The following is a 20,197-nucleotide window of genomic DNA, read 5'->3' on the forward strand; positions in this document are numbered from 1 at the left end:
CCCCTTAGCAGTAAAGGAGAATACGGTAACGGAGAATACGGTAACGTTAAAGGAGAATACGGTAATGGTAAAGGAGAATACGGTAACGGTACAGGAGAATACGGTAACGGTAAAGGAGAATACGGTAACGGTAAAGGAGAATACGGTAACGGAGAATACGGTAACGTTAAAGGAGAATACGGTAACGGTAAAGGAGAATACGGTAACGGTAAAGGAGAATACGGTAGCGGTAAAGGAGAATACGGTAACGTTAAAGGAGAATACGGTAACGGTAAAGGAGAATACGGTAAAGGAGAATACGGTAACGGTAAAGGAGAATACGGTAACGGTAAAGGAGAATACGTATCGATAGAACTATCTGGTTTTGGGTGACTACAATCTCACAGGGTAGATCTGTTAGTGGGGGTGTACTTTCAGCTGACACAAACACAAATATTAGGTCTATAATAGTTCAAAGTTGAGGTAGGGTATTACTATATTTATTCATCTTTGGGGTATATATTTGTTCTCATATATCCATATATGTAAAATAATAATACTGAAAACCACTAGCAACAGATGACAACACAAGTTCTAAATCAAAGGTAAAATGTCTAACATCTAGTTTTCTAGCTTTTCTTCCAAGCCGGTCAGTACCGGCTTTCATTTCATTGTCACGACGTCGACAGGACAAAAACATTGTCGCTGTCACGTCTCTCCCTGTCTCTCCAATACCCATGAGGCCTTGCAGTCTGTCTGATGTCTCAGAACTGGCATGTAGCCCGTCCGCTGTCATCTCCGTCTTCTCAGGTCTCAAGAACACTAGGATCTTAGTCCAGGACTCTTGGGACTCTATACGGGCCGTATAGGTTCGCTGGTATGCCGCTTGGCCACTGCGCTGTCACAGCTGGCGATGAAATCCGATCAAGTAGGGCATATAAGGCACAACAGGAATGAGAGGGGCGAGCCAAAAACATCTGAAATTCATCTGTCTTCATCTTTCCCCCTAATCCCTTATTTCTTCACGTGAGTGTTTTATTCTCCTTTTCTCTCTTCCAGTATGGTGCTTCTCTGCTCAGATGTAAGCAGGGCTGTGCTGAACATAACTTGAGAGAGGGAATGAATGTCAACAAAGGGTCTAATTGGCCTGACTTGATGACAATAAAGGTGGGGGTGAGGGGGTAGATTAGGGAGCGAAACCAAAAAGACATGGACAGACTGACCCTACATGGGAACAACAGACAGGGTTATTCCTTTTTCTATTTGAAAGGGAAGAAAGAAAAAGAGGGGTCCCAGGTGAACACAGGAAAACACATGCTTCTCTTCTTCTTCTCCTCCTCCTGTAATCCACCGGAGACTCCCATTAGCATAACTCTGGTCCCTCTGCCCCGTGTCAGAGCCCAGTCGCACAGCTGCACATAGGACAGGGACCTCTGCCATTGTGGCTGCGAAGCAAAAAGCAAACCAGAACTGACATGGAGGACTGGTGTTGTGCTGTGGGGATTTGAAAGGCAGAAGGAGAGGCCTGTGTTCGAAGTTGACTACATTTTCCCTTTCCCTTGTAACCGGGCGTTTTATACCGAAAGCCTGCGAACAAATGATTAATCGTTGTTTACTCAGCAGCATTTAGGAATTGGAAGGCAAGAAAGTTCCGTTTTAAGTCAGACCCAACGTATAAAAACAAGCAAAAATTTGCCTCTGAATTTGTGGCATGTTGCGTCTGCTACAAAGACCTCCTTTATCCCACACAGTTTTATTTGTCACCTGGTTTCAATATGGACTCTGTGAAGTCCTGAGACTATCTCTCCGAGAGAGAGCCAGGGCCTGCTTTATGACACGCACCATGCCTGCTTTCCCTGCACACGTTGGACACACATTTCTGGCAGGAAGCAGACAGCGTTTCAGCAGCTAACTCATGGATGAGATAGTATCTTGCGGGTGGAAGAGAGGACAAGATGCTCCCAGTGTTTTACAGTGACCTGGGCATACACATTTAAGTTGGAGCTGCTGCGGACACACACACACACACACACACACACACACACACACACACACACACACACACACACACACACACACACACACACACACACACACACACACACACACACAGACAGGGATCTCATTTAACTCTCGGCTTTGCTTTACTCTCTACCAAAGAAATGTGGTCTGTGGTTCCATGTTCAACATGGGTAAAGGTTTCAATTAAATCTGAGACAGGGAACAATAACCATCCAGCCTCTCCCAGCTGGTCTGGCTGGCTTCCCTCTGCATGCATGGAGGACACCGTGTGGAGGAGAGGAGTTAAGGGGTGGGGACAAGTGGGGTTTTGTACTGTAATAGAGGACGCAAAGGGGCTGTTAGGGAGTGGACATTTTAGGGTGGGAGTGGAGTTGGACATTAAAAAGAATAATGAAGGTTTCAGAGTTGACATTGAAATAGGTCGAGGGTTAACGGAGGTGACATTTAAAGGTGTCATATAATAACGGAGTTGACAGTGAATATCATGTAGATGTCTCTACGTTACCAGGACAGTTCTGAGGCCAGAGGAGTTAACGGAATGGACATTGGAGAGAACAAGTAGCCCATTCCCCTGCTGCTAATTTTTCTAGTGTTTCAGGATGAACACAACACAAAACACACACACACACACACACACACACACACACACACACACACACACACACACACACACACACACACGTTCACCCCCCTCTCTGTGTCCTTTCCCTCACTGTCCCCCTTTAGCAGTGAGCTAGAGAGGAAACCCTGGCGAGACACTATAGTGACTAATGCTCCAGTATCTGGCCAGCCAGGCTGCTGATAACACAACCTCCCGCTCCACAGCAGGGCTGCGGGGACCAATATGAACGACTGTGCAGGACCAGACCCAGCCCAGATCAGCTTCAGTCCAGAGAGAGGGGGAGGCTGGGGAGCTGCATCATCAGAACCCCTCCATCTCCTTCACTCCCATCCTCTAGTCCTGTTAAAGAACTACGTTGTTTTACATTCACATCTGCTACTCCCCTCATGTGTTGTAGACCGTCTCTAGTGTCGGTATGAAGACACACTGCAAATAATCTAGACAGTCTCTAGTGTCGGTATGAAGACACACTGCAAATAATCTAGACCGTCTCTAGTGTCGGTATGAAGACACACTGCAAATAATCTAGACCGTCTCTAGTGTCGGTATGAAGACACACTGCAAATAATCTAGACCGTAGACAGTCTCTAGTGTCGGTATGAAGACACACTGCAAATAATCTAGACAGTCTCTAGTGTCGGTTGGAAGACACACTGCAAATAATCTAGACAGTCTCTAGTGTCGGTTGGAAGACACACTGCAAATAATCTAGACAGTCTCTAGTGTCGGTATGAAGACACACTGCAAATAATCTAGACAGTCTCTAGTGTCGGTATGAAGACACACTGCAAATAATCTAGACAGTCTCTAGTGTCCGTATGAAGACACACTGCAAATAATCTAGACAGTCTCTAGTGTCGGTATGAAGACACACTGCAAATAATCTAGACAGTCTCTAGTGTCGGTATGAAGACACACTGCAAATAATCTAGACAGTCTCTAGTGTCGGTATGAAGACACACTGCAAATAATCTAGACAGTCTCTAGTGTCGGTATGAAGACACACTGCAAATAATCTAGACAGTCTCTAGTGTCGGTATGAAGACACACTGCAAATAATCTAGACAGTCTCTAGTGTCGGTATGAAGACACACTGCAAATAATCTAGACAGTCTCTAGTGTCGGTATGAAGACACACTGCAAATAATCTAGACAGTCTCTAGTGTCGGTATGAAGACACACTGCAAATAATCTAGACAGTCTCTAGTGTCGGTATGAACACACACTGCAAATAATCTAGACCGTCTCTCGTGTCGGTATGAACACACACTGCAAATAATCTAGACCGTCTCTAGTGTCGGTATGAACACACACTGCAAATAATCTAGACCGTCTCTCGTGTCGGTATGAACACACACTGCAAATAATCTAGACGGTCTCTAGTGTCGGTATGAACACACACTGCAAATAATCTAGACAGTCTCTAGTGTAGGTATGAACACACACTGCAAATAATCTAGACAGTCTCTAGTGTAGGTATGAACACACACTGCAAATAATCTAGACCGTCTCTAGTGTCGGTATGAACACACACTGCAAATAATCTAGACGGTCTCTAGTGTAGGTATGAACACACACTCCAAATAATCTAGACAGTCTCTAGTGTAGGTATGAACACACACTCCAAATATTCTAGACAGTCTCTAGTGTAGGTATGAACACACACTGCAAATAATCTAGACAGTCTCTAGTGTAGGTATGAACACACACTCCAAATAATCTAGACAGTCTCTAGTGTAGGTATGAACCCACACTCCAAATAATATAGACAGTCTCTAGTGTAGGTATGAACACACACTGCAAATAATCTAGACAGTCTCTAGTGTCGGTATGAACACACACTGCAAATAATCTAGACAGTCTCTAGTGTCGGTATGAACACACACTCCAAATAATATAGACAGTCTCTAGTGTAGGTATGAACACACACTCCAAATCATATAGAGTGTGTTAGCCAAGACCAGTAGTAGGCTGGTGACGAGAGGCAGATTATTTCTCTCTCTTTCACCCCTTCTCGCTCTCTCCTTCTCCAATCTCTCTTTCTCTCTCTCTCTCTCCTTCTGTCTCTCTCCTCCTCTCTCTCTGCAACCTGTCTCTCTCTTTCTTTCTCCCTCTCTCTTTCTCTCTCTCTCTCTCCTTCTCCTCTCTCTCTCTCTCTCTCTCTCCTTCTGTCTCTCTCTCTCCTACTCCTCTCTCTCTCTGCAACCTGTCTCTCTCTTTCTCTCTCTCTCTCACCTTCTCCTCTCTCTCCTTCTCCTCTCTCTCCCCCCAGTGTCTGTTCAGCAGAAGATGTGCCCTTCTCCTCTAACTAGCCTGTAATACTTCAGCCTGTCTGGTTAATGGGGAGATATGAGAGGTGCTATTAGGCTGCTAGGCTAGCGTAATAAGTCATTGATTAGAAGGCCTTGTCACAGCAGCAGCACAGCAGACACCAGGGCTCTAATTGCTATATTAGACGACCTCCTTAACTATCTCGTCAACCATCACACAGCTCAGCGTGTAAACAGGGGGGTGCATGTGTGTGATATTTAATTTTATCTCTGGCTGCCTCTGTTTTATACAATGGCTTTAGCAAGTGGCAATTAGGATAGCGGACTGTGTTGTTGTCTAGCATTTAATGCTGGTTTGAGGAAAAACGTACAACTTTGACCTACCTCTGTGTTGGAGTTAGTTTTTGTGTTGTAACATGATAGGAAGTGGAGATCAGATTGTTTTGAGGAAGTGTAGTAGTGTGTGTAATAAATAGAGAATCGTCTGAGGCCAAATCCAACCTGTTAGCAAGCAGGACAAATCCAACCTGTTAGCAAGCAGAACAAATCCAACCTGTTAGCAAGCAGAACAAATCCAACCTGTTAGCAAGCAGGACAAATCCAACATGTTAGCAAGCAGGACAAATCCAACCTGTTAGCAAGCAGGACAAATTCAACATGTTAGCAAGTAGGACAAATCCAACCTGTTAGCAAGCAGGACAAATCCAACCTGTTAGCAAGCAGAACAAATCCAACCTGTTAGCAAGCAGAACAAATCCAACATGTTAGCAAGCAGAACAAATCCAACATGTTAGCAAGCAGGACAAATCCAACATGTTAGCAAGCAGAACAAATCCAACCTGTTAGCAAGCAGGACAAATCCAACATGTTAGCAAGCAGGACAAATCCAACCTGTTAGCAAGCAGAACAAATCCAACATGTTAGAAGGAGGACAAATCCAACCTGTTAGCAAGCAGACAAATCCAACATGTTAGCAAGCAGGCAAATCCAACATGTTAGCAAGCAGGACAAATCCAACCTGTTAGCAAGCAGAACAAATCCAACATGTTAGCAAGCAGAACACATCCAACCTGTTAGCAAGCAGGACAAATCCAACATGTTAGCAAGCAGGACAAATCCCAACCTGTTAGCAAGCAGGACAAATCCAACCTGTTAGCAAGCAGGACAAATCCAACCTGATAGCAAGCAGGACAAATCCAACCTGATAGCAAGCAGGACAAATCCAAACTGTTAGCAAGCAGGACAAATCCAACCTGATAGCAAGCAGGACAAATCCAAACTGTTAGCAAGCAGGACAAATCCAACCTGTTAGCAAGCAGGACAAATCAAAATAAACACTTTGGTTCAGCTCTCATGTCGAGTCCGAAGGGAGACAAACAACAGTAGCAGAAAGCAAAACCGGCACCCTCTACAGATTAGCTACATGGTTGAAACCAGACGGTGTACCTGATTTATGCCACACCTGCGATAGACAACCAGTTTGACACACTAAAGGTGTAATCCCCGTTCCCACCTTGCCAAAAACTAAACGATGTCCCTGTCTGCCCAGATGCCAACCTACTGGGCGGATGTGGTGGGATTTGATGGTTAATCTGGGATTAGCTCGTGTTCACTTTGATACCTCCCTCCTGCTAATCTGGTTTAAAACACCTAGAGTTTTTAATCCTATTACGGTCACGATCATGTTACAGTGGAGTGGCACTTTATACTTGACGTACTGCAGTCAAATGACATGGCTAACACCGTGTGGCATGAGGGATTACATGTAGACATGGTCACAGCATGTCATTCTGTTTGATATTGAGTCCTATCAAACATTGACTGCTTGTATTACAGTACTGAACAGGTACAATACACTAGCAGAGGTTAGAATGTTACTTGTATGTATAAGTGTGTCCTTTGCCATGTGCAGTGATGGTGTGAACACTGGTTCCTGTGATTGTGTTACTGCTGTCCCTCAGTGATGGTATGAACACTGGTTCCTGTGATTGTGTTACTGCTGTCCCTCAGTGATGGTATGAACACTGGTTCCTGTGATTGTATTACTGCTGTCCCTCAGTGATGGTGTGAACACTGGTTCCTGTGATTGTGTTACTGCTGTCCCTCAGTGATGGTGTGAACACTGGTTCCTGTGATTGTGTTACTGCTGTCCCTCAGTGATGGTGTGAACACTGGTTCCTGTGATTGTGTTACTGCTGTCCCCCAGTGATGTGTAACTGCTGATGGGTCCTTGTGAAATATGGGTCATCTGCATCATGGACTACGACCTACGACCCTGTGTGTGTGTGTGTGTCGCGTCACTGTCACACTGCCGGTCACAGGCGATAAATCAGCTGCAGTGAGATAAGATAGTGTGTGTGGTAAATCGGTGAAGTTCCTAAAGTAATTCTGGGAAATTACTGTAGTGTAAGAGGTGTGTGTCACGATGTGTGCTGAGAGTCGGGTAGCAAGTTTAGGGATTGAGTGTTTTAATAAATAAACACAACGTAATACAAAATAAGAAAGACGGACAACGCACAGACATGTCACAGGAACAGAAACAATAACGCCTGGGGAAGGAACCAAAGGGAGTGACATTCAGGGAAGGTAATCAGGGAGGTGATGGAGTCCAGGTGCGCCTAACGATGGTGACAGGTGTGCTCCATAACGAGCAGCCTGGTGACCTAGAGGCCGGAGAGGTTGATGTAACGTTAGAAGAGATCTTCACCTTTTGGTTTTGTGATGACTCTCTCTGTGCAGAGAAGAGCGGCAGACTTATTCTGAAGTGGGGCTAAGACGCACATACTTTATCCACACACACCCTCGTGCATACACACGTGATGACAAAGAACCTTGGATATGATTGTGATTTTCCTGTCAAAATAAAGAGGCCGCAATCATATCCATCATCTACTATAATACACATCATTCCCTTTTACAAGCGTGGTTGAATGTTTTCCTCTGTCATTTGTGTGATTACAGAAGATTTTACAGCCCTAAGCAGTCTAACACAGAAACACAGACTTTAGACATTTGGGATTGGCTCCACATCCTTTTCACCAAACGTGAAACACACAATCCGCATGCTGTTGAATCAGTGCTATTTCTACCAAGTTATTTATTTATGTTATCAACACCTCAGGCTCCATTCGGTCTGTGATTCAGGATTGTGAGTCGATGGCTACAGAAATATTGGAAGGAAAAATGTTAGCGCTGACTTCATGTTAGAATGAAACTCTTCCTGGAAAAGGGATGACTTCCATAGCAGCGTCTCGCTACGCTAATACGCTACAACCACAAATATTCCCCCTCTCCTTTAAGCAATTTGTCTTTGAAGACCGAGAGAGTTTTCAATGTAATTATTATAATTTATCAATTTCATCTTTTAACATAACAATGGACTGATAAGGCAAGGGGTGCCAACATTGATTAATATAAAGTTTGGGCTTTTGGGGATTTTTCCTCCCTGCCTTTCCCCCCCCCCTTTTCCCCTCTCTCCCTCATTCCTAGTACAGAGTCCTCTATGTCTTCCAGAATTCGTGTCAATGAGAAATTTGTGGCTTGGAGCTGTGTACATTTGGAAGCCTCTACCACAGTCATTTTTCTAAATCCTTGTTCATGGTGGATATTGTTGGTATTTAACGTGGTTACACAGACCCCACAGAAGAATGGTGTGAGGCAGACCATATGCCAACTATGTTTAGCTGTCAAATCTTACATTTCCATCAGTGAAATCCACACTATAAACCTCCACCATAGAGGTGTGAATTAGCCTAGCATTTAGAGCAACTTCCTGTAAAACAGACCTCTTCTTCCTGTAAAACAGACCTCTTCTTCCTGTAAAATGGACGTCTCGACCTGTAGACTTTGAAGCACTTATGATTGACAGACCAGTCCTTCAGATTCTGGTGGACTGGGTTGGACTCTCCTGAGCTGTCTAGACACTTGACCTCTAACTGCTAAAAGCTTTTAGGGTTCGGCTCCAGTTCAGCCTCTACTATTGATTAATGGTGACTTAGTCAAAACAAGTGAGATATTCAATGAGGAGAAAAGAAAAGTGTTTCTGTCAGCTCAGGTGGGGTCAGGTTATGAATGAATGAAATAATTCATATTAGATAATACAAAGGGTATTGTGGGAAATCTGGTCATAGTGAATTCATCAGAGGGCTTTAACAGGGACTGACAGGGGAAATTAGTACTACAATTGTAATATTAAAATGTAATTTAATAAACAAATTGTACTATGCTGAAACAATTCAAAACTATTGCAGTACATAAATCTCTTTGAGAAAGGAGCTCTCTGTGTGACTGTGTGTTGATGTGTTACTGGTGTACATCTGTTACGGTGTCTATCTGTGAAACCCTTCAGTTCTGTTTGTGTGACTGCTTGATTGATGAGTGCTCTGTAGCCTGAGCTCTGTCCTCTCCCTGCTCCCTCCATCTCTCTCTCTTTCTGTCTGTATGATCAGTTGATTGACAAGGCCTTCCTCTCTCCCTCTCCCCCTGCGTCTCTACAGGCCATTCGCTGCACTCTGGTGAACTGCACCTGTGAGTGTTTCCAGCCAGGAAAGATCCACCTGCGTACATGTGACCAGTGCAAGCACGGCTGGGTGGCTCACGGTAAGAGACGGCCATTTTGAATTCTGCCAACCTACTAACCAGGGTGATGGGAGTCACAGTGTCCAAGATTATCTGTACAGTAGTTGTAATATGAAATATTATTACATTTCTTTACAAGAAGATCGTGTGGTATGGTAGGAAATCATTTTAACAATAGTGTATAACTGCAATAACTGCAATAGTTTGTCATATTAGTCTGTCTCTCTCTCTTTTCTCTCTCTCTCTGCCTCTTTAGTCCTGTGAAGTTCTATGCTCTCATAAACCTGTCTCTTTAGCCAGAGGAGAGAGCAGAGAGGTCCTGACACACACAGCTGTACTCTCCTTATACAGGGTCACTGAAGAGATCAGTATAATATGCAGTGCCTACATCTTGTATATAGGGCTGTGTTATCCCCTCGTAGATTCTACAGGTAACAGGTTCATATAAACGCTTAAAAGGGAAGATTCAGTACGTTTTTACCACATCAAAGATTTGATAAATATGTTTATTTGATTTTTTGTTACCATAGAGAGATACCGTTCAACTTTAGTGTTTGTCCTGTGTATGTCTTTTATTTAAAACGTTATGTATTTTATTTAAAACGTTATGTATTTTATTTAAATACTTTGTGTATTTTATTTAAATACTTTATATATATTTTATTTAAAAAGTGTTTTGGTTCAAAGTCATACCTGTACCTACTACCTTAGAACAATATCCACGAGAGAGACAACCTCATGACTTGTTCAGGGGGCATAGGAAAAAGGACATGGAGCGAAAGAAAGAAAGAAGATGGAAAGCATAGAAAGGAGGGAACAGAGGGGAAAATAAGATAAAAGAAAACACCTGTTTGGCCCAAGCGTAGAGAGGGCCTTCAGCGATCAGCACAGGACCCCATTGAATATTTTTAATCTCCTTCTCTGAACTGTCAGAGGGCCCTTCTCCCCTTCGCTCTCCCCACTTTTCATTTCATCTCGGCATTGGCAGCCACTCTGACAAGCAGTTCTTCATTTTTTATGATGTTCGTGTCTCGCAGAGTGTGTTGTCAGGCAAAGCCCTCGTCAGCGGAAAGGCTGTCCTGGGATCAGAGGAGACAAAACCAGGTGTCATACAGACAGGCGAAGAGAGAAGAGGGGAGGGAGGAGTGGGAGGAAGGGAGGAAGGGAGGGATGGGAAAAAAGGAGTGAAAGAGAGGGGGATGGAGAGAAAAGCAGGTGAGTGAGGGTAAGGTGGAGAGGTGGTGATGGGAGAGAGGTGGTGACGTGAGAGATAGGTAGAGGGGAAGATACAGGGTAGAGGGGAAGAGACAGGGTAGAGGGGAAGAGACAGGGTAGAGGGGAAGAGACAGGGTAGAGGGGAAGAGACAGGGTAGAGGGGAAGAGATAGGGTAGAGGGGAAGAGACCGGGTAGAGGGGAAGAGACCGGGTAGAGGGGAAGAGACCGGGTAGAGGGGAAGAGACCGGGTAGAGGGGAAGAGACCGGGTAGAGGGGAAGAGACCGGGTAGAGGGGAAGATAAATGCTTATTTACTTACAGTGAAATGCATGCTTACTTACAGTGAAATGCATGCTTACTTACAGTGAAATGAATGCTTACTTACAGTGAAATGCTTAATTATTTACAGTGAAATGCTTACTTACAGTGAAATGCATGCTTACTTATAGTGAAATGCTTACTATTTACAGCGAAATGCTTACTATTTACAGCGAAATGCTTACTATTTACAGTGAAATGCTTACTTATAGTGAAATGCATGCTTACTTATAGTGAAATGCTTACTATTTACAGCGAAATGCTTACTATTTACAGTGAAATGCTTACTTATAGTGAAATGCTTACTATTTACAGCGAAATGCTTACTATTTACAGTGAAATGCATGCTTACAGTGAAATGCTTACTATTTACAGCGAAATGCTTAATTATTTACAGTGAAATGCTTACTTATAGTGAAATGCTTACTATTTACAGCGAAATGCTTATTTATTTACAGTGAAATGCTTACTATTTACAGCAAAATGCTTAATTATTTACAGTGAAATGCTTACTTATAGTGAAATGCATGCTTACTTATAGTGAAATGCTTACTATTTACAGCGAAATGCTTATTTATTTACAGTGAAATGCTTACTATTTACAGCGAAATGCTTATTTATTTACAGTGAAATGCTTACTATTTACAGCAAAATGCTTAATTATTTACAGTGAAATGCATGCATACTTATAGTGAAATGCTTACTATTTACAGCGAAATGCTTAATTATTTACAGTGAAATGCATGCTTACTTATAGTGAAATGCTTAATTATTTACAGCGAAATGCTTACTATTTACAGCGAAATGCTTAATTATTTACAGTGAAATGCATGCTTACTTATAGTGAAGTGCTTAATTATTTACAGTGAAATGCTTACTTACTTAGTGAAATCCATACTTACAGTGAAATGTTTCCATGCTAACAGTGAAATGTTTCCATGCTAACAGTGAAATGTTTCCATAGTAACAGTGAAATGTTTCCATAGTAACAGTGAAATGCTTCCACACTAACAGTGAAATGTTTCCATAGTAACAGTGAAATGAATGCTTACTTACAGTGAAATGCTTAATTATTTACAGTGAAATGCTTACTTACAGTGAAATGCATGCTTACTTATAGTGAAATGCTTACTATTTACAGCGAAATGCTTACTATTTACAGCGAAATGCTTACTATTTACAGTGAAATGCTTACTTATAGTGAAATGCTTACTATTTACAGCGAAATGCTTACTATTTACAGTGAAATGCTTACTTATAGTGAAATGCTTACTATTTACAGCGAAATGCTTACTATTTACAGTGAAATGCATGCTTATAGTGAAATGCCTACTATTTACAGCGAAATGCTTAATTATTTACAGTGAAATGCTTACTTATAGTGAAATGCTTACTATTTACAGCGAAATGCTTATTTATTTACAGTGAAATGCTTACTATTTACAGCGAAATGCTTATTTATTTACAGTGAAATGCTTACTATTTACAGCAAAATGCTTAATTATTTACAGTGAAATGCTTACTTATAGTGAAATGCATGCTTACTTATAGTGAAATGCTTACTATTTACAGCGAAATGCTTATTTATTTACAGTGAAATGCTTACTATTTACAGCGAAATGCTTATTTATTTACAGTGAAATGCTTACTATTTACAGCGAAATGCTTATTTATTTACAGTGAAATGCTTACTATTTACAGCAAAATGCTTAATTATTTACAGTGAAATGCATGCATACTTATAGTGAAATGCTTACTATTTACAGCGAAATGCTTAATTATTTACAGTGAAATGCATGCTTACTTATAGTGAAATGCTTAATTATTTACAGCGAAATGCTTACTATTTACAGCGAAATGCTTAATTATTTACAGTGAAATGCATGCTTACTTATAGTGAAATGCTTAATTATTTACAGTGAAATGCTTACTTACTTAGTGAAATCCATACTTACAGTGAAATGTTTCCATGCTAACAGTGAAATGTTTCCATGCTAACAGTGAAATGTTTCCATAGTAACAGTGAAATGTTTCCATAGTAACAGTGAAATGCTTCCACACTAACAGTGAAATGTTTCCATAGTAACAGTGAAATGTTTCCATAGTAGCAGTATAATGCTTCCACACTAACAGTGAAATGTTTCCATACTAACAGTGACATGTTTCCATAGTAACAGTGAAATGTTTCCATAGTAACAGTGAAATGCTTCCACACTAACTGTGAAATGCTTCCATACTGACAGTGAAATGTTTCCATAGTAACAGTGAAATGTTTCCATAGTAACAGTGACATGCTTCCATACTAACAGTGAAATGTTTCCATAGTAACAGTGAAATGTTTCCATACTAACAGTGAAATGTTTCCATAGTAACAGTGAAATGCTTCCATACTAACAGTGAAATGTTTCCATAGTAACAGTGACATGTTTCCATAGTAACAGTGACATGTTTCCATAGTAACAGTGAAATGTGTCCATAGTAACAGTGAAATGTTTCCATAGTAACAGTGAAATGCTTCCATACTAACAGTGAAATGCTTCCATAGTTACTTAATAAAGTGAGGTTGAAAAGGAGAGACACAGACAGAGGGAGATGGGGCACTTTGAGGGAGGGAGAGATGGAGAGAGAGACACTGTAGGTGCAAATAGAGATTGAAAGAGAGAGATGAAAAGAGGAGAGGCAGATAGGAGAGAGACAGAGACTACATAGAGAAAGGCAGTCAGTTACATTTGATCTCATAGATGTGTTGTTATCTCCCTGGTCTGTTACCTCCCAGAGAAGACTGGAGACAGGGGAAACGTGATAGTCATTACCTGGTGAGGCTGGCAGGGTGTGTGTTTAGGCACCTGCATGTGTATATATACCTGCAGAGTATATGCAAGAGGGTTTCAGGACGGGATTCAAAGTTAACCATAAAAAAATAGAACATAAACACACTTTCTTAACCAAAACGTCTGTTTTTCATTGACAAATTAACTGTCATTGAATTAGTATGTCCTGTGTGTATGTTTAAGCCTACTCATGTTGATGTGTCCTTGTCCCCTCATCCCAGCGCTGGACAAGCTGAGCACGCAGCACCTGTACCACCCCACCCAGGTGGAGATAGTTCAGTCCAACGTGGTGTTTGACATCAGCAGCCTGATGCTGTACGGGACCCAGGCGGTGCCGGTCAGACTGAAGATCCTGCTGGACCGTCTGTTCAGTGTTCTGAAGCAGGAGGAGGTGCTCCACATACTGCACGGCCTGGGCTGGACCCTGAGGGACTATGTCAGGGGTTACATACTGCAGGTAGGCTCTATTAGGAACACGTAATAGACATTCACAGTGTAATATTTAAACAAGAAGGCCCGAGGAGGTGTGGTATATGGCCGATATACCACGGCTAAGGGCTGTTCTTAGAGATATATACCACCGCCCTTAGCCGTGGTATATTGGCCATATACCACAAACCCCCGAGGTGCCTTATTGCTATTATAAACTGGTTACCAACTTAATTAGAGCAGGAAAAATACATGTTTTTCATACCCATGGTTTACGGTCTGATATACCATGGCTGTCAGCCAATCAGCATTCAGGGCTCGAACCACCCAGTTTATAATCAAATATATACACACTTACAAACTGATCACTGAATATGAATACACATGGATCACGTAACATATTTTAGATGTGAATATGCACTGTAATCATTTACACACACACTCCCAGATGTGAGTGTGTGTGATTCTCTTGGATGTTTAACAAGTCCACTTATTCAGACTCATTGCAGCCTCTATATATGTCACCAAGTGGGCCCGCAAATCACTCTCAACATCGCAGTACTTTTCCAACGGCTATCTATCAAAGAAACAGTAGCAACAATTGAACGTGTTTAAAAAGCTATCGCTCAATATTTCTCTAATTTTCCTCTTTGTTTCCAACAACTTCCGTCAACAGTGTCCCTCTACAACAACGAAAAACAGAATGAAAAATAGAATAGAAAAATGTCACGCCAGCAGACTATAAAACCACCATCGTACTTACCCCTCCCTCCCTCCCATATAATTGCAGTCAGACACATTTCTTAATCAAAGGTAGAGGTTTCGGTCTCTCAAAACCCAAACCAAAGTGTTCCTGAATGAATTAGTTAAGAACGAGGGAACATGTGCTTGTGGTTTGGGTGTTCGGTGGTGTGTGTGTTGTCCAAAGCCAATAGCAGCGTTGTGGCGGCGAGGCAGACAAGGTACCGTGGCTGGGGCTTGTGTTCCACAAAGGAGTGTGGGTAAGTGGAACAGCATGGCTGGAGAGAAAGGAGAGATGGAGGGAGGAGAGGGCAGTTTTGAGGCCTTGTATGTGGAAACAGCTTCTGTGAGTAAACTGCTCGCAGACTTGTCGAACACACAGACACACACACACAGAACAATACACACACAATGGAGATACACACACAAACAAACAGATCCATGCACTCTTACAGGCTTTAGGTTGAGTTGCTGGATTTATTAGACTCAATATACCCAGGAGATTTGATTTTGCGTTGTTTAAAAAATCCATCAAATCATTGTTTTATCTATCTAGTTGTATCTTTTTTCTTTTGATATCATTTTTCAATTATTTTGCACTCTGACAAAAAATTACTTATTCGTCTTCCAATCCTCGTCCAACCCGTATAGTCTGAGACTGTGAGAAAGACCTCGCCATTGGCTGTCCAAACATTCCAACTCAGTGTGGTTGGATCAGCTGGTTCTAATAGACTGTCTATCTAACTATCGTTGTTCAAACCGCCCAGACTAGTCACTAACCCCCCCTCCAGATCTCTTCAAAAAGGCCTTCAAAGGTTTCGCTCCGCAGCCCAAATTGTCAGTCACTTAAGGACAGTGAGCAGTCGTTGTAGCCTATTAGCCTGTAAGTAGCTATGAAATTCAATCATCTCCCAGCCTCAGGGCAGCCACGTTATGTCTGTGGTGCGTTTATTCTCTCTTACTCTCTCTCTCTCTTTCTCTCTCTCTCTCTCTCTCTCTCTCTCTCTGGGCAGCCACGTTATGTCTGTGGTGCGTTTATTCTCTCTACCTCTCTCTCTCTCTACCTCTCTCTCTGTCTGTCTCTCCATCTGTCTGTCTCTCTCTCTCTCTCTCTCTCTCTCTCTCTCTCTCTCTCTCTCTCTCTCTCTCTCTCTCTCTCAGGGCAGCCACGTTATGTCTGTGGTGTGTTTATTCTCTCTACCTCTCTCTCTGTCTGTCTCTCTCTCTCTCGCCCTCTTAGGGCAGCCACATTATGTCTGTGGTGTGTTTATTCTCGCATCCTCTCTGTCTGTCTGTCTGTCTGTCTGTCTGTCTGTCTGTCTCTCTCTCTCTCTCTCTCTCTCTCTCTCTCAGGGCAGCCACGTTATGTCTGTGGTGTGTTTATTCTCTCTCTCTCTCTCTCTCTCTCTCTCTCTCTCTCAGGGCAGCCACGTCTGTGGTGGGTTTATTCTCTCTACAATGCTCCATGGTAGATCCAAGGGAGGAGAGTTCTGGGAGATATTGATGGGATTTAAAAACATGTCTTCCTGTATTTAGCTAATGATGTAATAGAATGAAATACAATATGAATCTGAAAGAGATGATCAGTGTGTGAACCCATTGAATTGAGAAGGACATTTGATGTTACATTTCATTCAGGGTTTTGATCATTTCAGTCAGTTGATTGATACAGACATGTCAATACTCAGAACCTTTTTCTGCCTTTATTGTCCTGTGAAGTAAATGACATGATCCTTGACATCTGATCATAGGATAGAAAACCCCTCCATGTTCTCTCTCTCTCTCTCTGGCTTTTCACTCAATCATCCTCCTTTCACTCCCACGACACTGAAGTCAACACCCAGATCATGATCTGTTGTGCGTGAGTGTGTGTGTGTGTGTGTGTGTGTGTGTGTGCGTGCGTGCGTACGTGCGTGCGTGCGTGCGCGTCAGAGAATGACAAACCCTACACACACGTCAAGAAATCGTCAACGCGCACACGTTACAATCCAACTAATAAACCCCCCCTTACCTCTCACACAACATCTCTCCTCCCTTACCTCTCACACAACATCTCTTCTCCCTTACCTCTCACACAACATCACTCCTCCCTTACCGCTCACACAACATCTCTCCTCCCTTACCTCTCACACAACATCTCTCCTCCCTTACCTCTCACACAACATCTCTCCTCCCTTACCTCTCACACAACATCTCTCCTCCCTTCCCTCTCACACAACATCTCTCCTCCCTCCATCTCTTCCTCACTTTTATTTGACTCTTTTGGCCTGTTTAGAGTTGTTTATCCCTCTTTCATTTAGAAAAGACAGGCTTTGGGAGAAAGGAACCAGTGTGTTGTGATGTCATGACCAGTGTGTTGTGATGTCATGACCAGTGTGTTGTGTTGTCATGACCAGTGTGTTGTGATGTCATGACCAGTGTGTTGTGTTGTCATGACCAGTGTGTTGTGTTGTCATGACCAGTGTGTTGTGATGTCATGACCAGTGTGTTGTGTTGTCATGACCAGTGTGTTGTGATGTCATGACCAGTGTGTTGTGTTGTCATTACCAGTGTGTTGTGTTGTCATGACCAGTGTGTTGTGATGTCATGACCAGTGTGTTGTGATGTCATGACCAGTGTGTTGTGTTGTCATGACCAGTGTGTTGTGTTGTCATGACCAGTGTGTTGTGTTGTCATGACCAGTGTGTTGTGTTGTCATGACCAGTGTGTTGTGTTGTCATGACCAGTGTGTTGTGATGTCATGACCAGTGTGTTGTGATGTCATTACCAGTGTGTGTGTGGTCCTGACCAGTGTGTTGTGATGTCATGACCAGTGTGTTGTGTTGTCATTACCAGTGTGTTGTGTTGTCATGACCAGTGTGTTGTGTTGTCATGACCAGTGTGTTGTGATGTCATGACCAGTGTGTTGTGTTGTCCTGACCAGTGTGTTGTGTTGTCATGACCAGTGTGTTGTGTTGTCATGACCAGTGTGTTGTGATGTCATGACCAGTGTGTTGTGTTGTCCTGACCAGTGTGTTGTGTTGTCATGACCAGTGTGTTGTGTTGTCCTGCCCAGTGTGTTGTGATGTCATGACCAGTTTGTTGTGATTTCATGACCAGGGTGTTGTGTTGTCCTGACCAGTGTGTTGTGTTGTCATGACCAGTGTGTTGTGTTGTCCTGACCAGTGTGTTGTGTTGTCATGACCAGTGTGTTGTGTTGTCATGACCAGTGTGTTGTGATGTCATGACCAGTGTGTTGTGTTGTCCTGACCAGTGTGTTGTGTTGTCATGACCAGTGTGTTGTGTTGTCATGACCAGTGTGTTGTGTTGTCCTGCCCAGTGTGTTGTGATGTCATGACCAGTGTGTTGTGATGTCATGACCAGTGTGTGTGTTGTCCTGACCAGCGTGTGTGTTGTCATGACCAGTGTGTTGTGTTGTCATTACCAGTGTGTGTGTGGTCCTGACCAGTGTGTATGTTGTCCTGACCAGTGTGTGTGTTGTCATGACCAGTGTGTTGTGTTGTCATTACCAGTGTGTGTGTGGTCCTGACCAGTGTGTATGTTGTCCTGACCAGCGTGTGTGTGGTCCTGACCAGCGTGCGTGTGGTCCTGACCAGTGTGTATGTTGTCCTGACCAGTGTGTGTGTGGTGCTGACCAGTGTGTGTGTTGTCATTACCAGTGTGTGTGTGGTCCTGACCAGTGTGTGTGTGTTGTCATTACCAGTGTGTGTGTTGTCATGACCAGCGTGTGTGTTGTCATGACCAGTGAGTGTGTTGTCATGACCAGTGTGTGTGTTGTCATGACCAGTGAGTGTGTTGTCATGACCAGTGTGTGTGTTGTCCTGATCAGTGTGTGTGTTGTCATGACCAGTGTGTGTGTGTTGTCCTGACCAGCGTGTGTGTTGTCATGACCAGTGAGTGTGTTGTCATGACCAGTGTGTGTGTTGTCATGACCAGTGTGTGTGTTGTCATGACCAGTGAGTGTGTTGTCATGACCAGTGTGTGTGTTGTCATGACCAGTGTGTGTGTTGTCATGACCAGTGTGTGTGATGTCATGACCAGTGTGTGTGTTGTCATGACCAGTGTGTGTGTTGTCATGACCAGTGTGTGTGTTGTCATGACCAGTGTGTGTGTTGTCATGACCAGTGTGTGTGTTGTCATGACCAGTGAGTGTGTTGTCATGACCAGTGAGTGTGTTGTCATGACCAGTGTGTGTGTTGTCATGACCAGTGAGTGTGTTGTCATGACCAGTGAGTGTGTTGTCATGACCAGTGTGTGTGTTGTCATGACCAGTGAGTGTGTTGTCCTGATCAGTGAGTGTGTTGTCATGACCAGTGAGTGTGTTGTCATGACCAGTGAGTGTGTTGTCATGACCAGTGAGTGTGTTGTCATGACCAGTGAGTGTGTTGTCATGACCAGTGTGTGTGTTGTCATGACCAGTGAGTGTGTTGTCCTGATCAGTGTGTGTGTGTTGTCATGACCAGTGAGTGTGTTGTCATGACCAGTGAGTGTGTTGTCATGACCAGTGAGTGTGTTGTCATGACCAGTGAGTGTGTTGTCATGACCAGTGAGTGTGTTGTCATGACCAGTGTGTGTGTTGTCATGACCAGTGTGTGCAGCAGGGTGTTGTGTGTCAGTGCTGCACCATAGAGCCCAAGACACTGAGCTGACAGAATACACCTCAGGCCCTCTGATGCCTCACACTCACACCATGTATTATTTCACACCCACACAGACAGGAACACACCCACACAGACAGGAACACAACCACACAGACAGGAACACACCCACCATGTATCAATTCACAGTCACACAGACAGGTATAAACACACCATTTCTCTCTGCTCGTCTGCCCGTGTCTAAGTTACAGTATGTTGTGTCAGCTCTCTCCCTCTCTCCCTCTCTCCCTCTCTCCCTCCCTCCCTCCCTCCCTTGTGTGTGTGTGGATCCAGTGCCAGTGGCACCGTGTAATGTCTGACTGCAGGGGATACAACATGTTGAAAGTCCCAGCCAGTCTTCTGAATATATGAATAATGTTCTCTCCATCCCTCCACTCTCCAGCGTTCACCTGTCTCCACGGTAACACCACTGTCACCCGTAATCACTGTCCGCCCCGCTCCCCGGCCGATTGGGCCCTGCCGCCTGTCACTCACACACACACAGGAACACACCCGCAGGCACAGAGACGACACACACAGTCCTTTGTCAGCACC

General features: G+C 43.4%; 1 protein-coding gene across 1 annotated transcript in view; it reads left to right on the top strand.

Moving 5' to 3' along the window:
- Positions 1-20,197, top strand: part of LOC139419319 (zinc finger protein basonuclin-2-like) — a 183,301-nt gene that overhangs the window by 152,883 nt on the left and 10,221 nt on the right. Inside the window, exons 3-4 of the mRNA XM_071169264.1 lie at positions 9,390-9,492; positions 14,057-14,292. Of these exons, the coding sequence (XP_071025365.1) occupies positions 9,390-9,492; positions 14,057-14,292 (339 nt within the window). The remainder of the gene's footprint in view (positions 1-9,389; positions 9,493-14,056; positions 14,293-20,197) is intronic.

Source organism: Oncorhynchus clarkii, chromosome 10 (genome assembly GCF_045791955.1).
Source record: "Oncorhynchus clarkii lewisi isolate Uvic-CL-2024 chromosome 10, UVic_Ocla_1.0, whole genome shotgun sequence".
NCBI classification, from domain to species: Eukaryota; Metazoa; Chordata; class Actinopteri; order Salmoniformes; family Salmonidae; genus Oncorhynchus; species Oncorhynchus clarkii.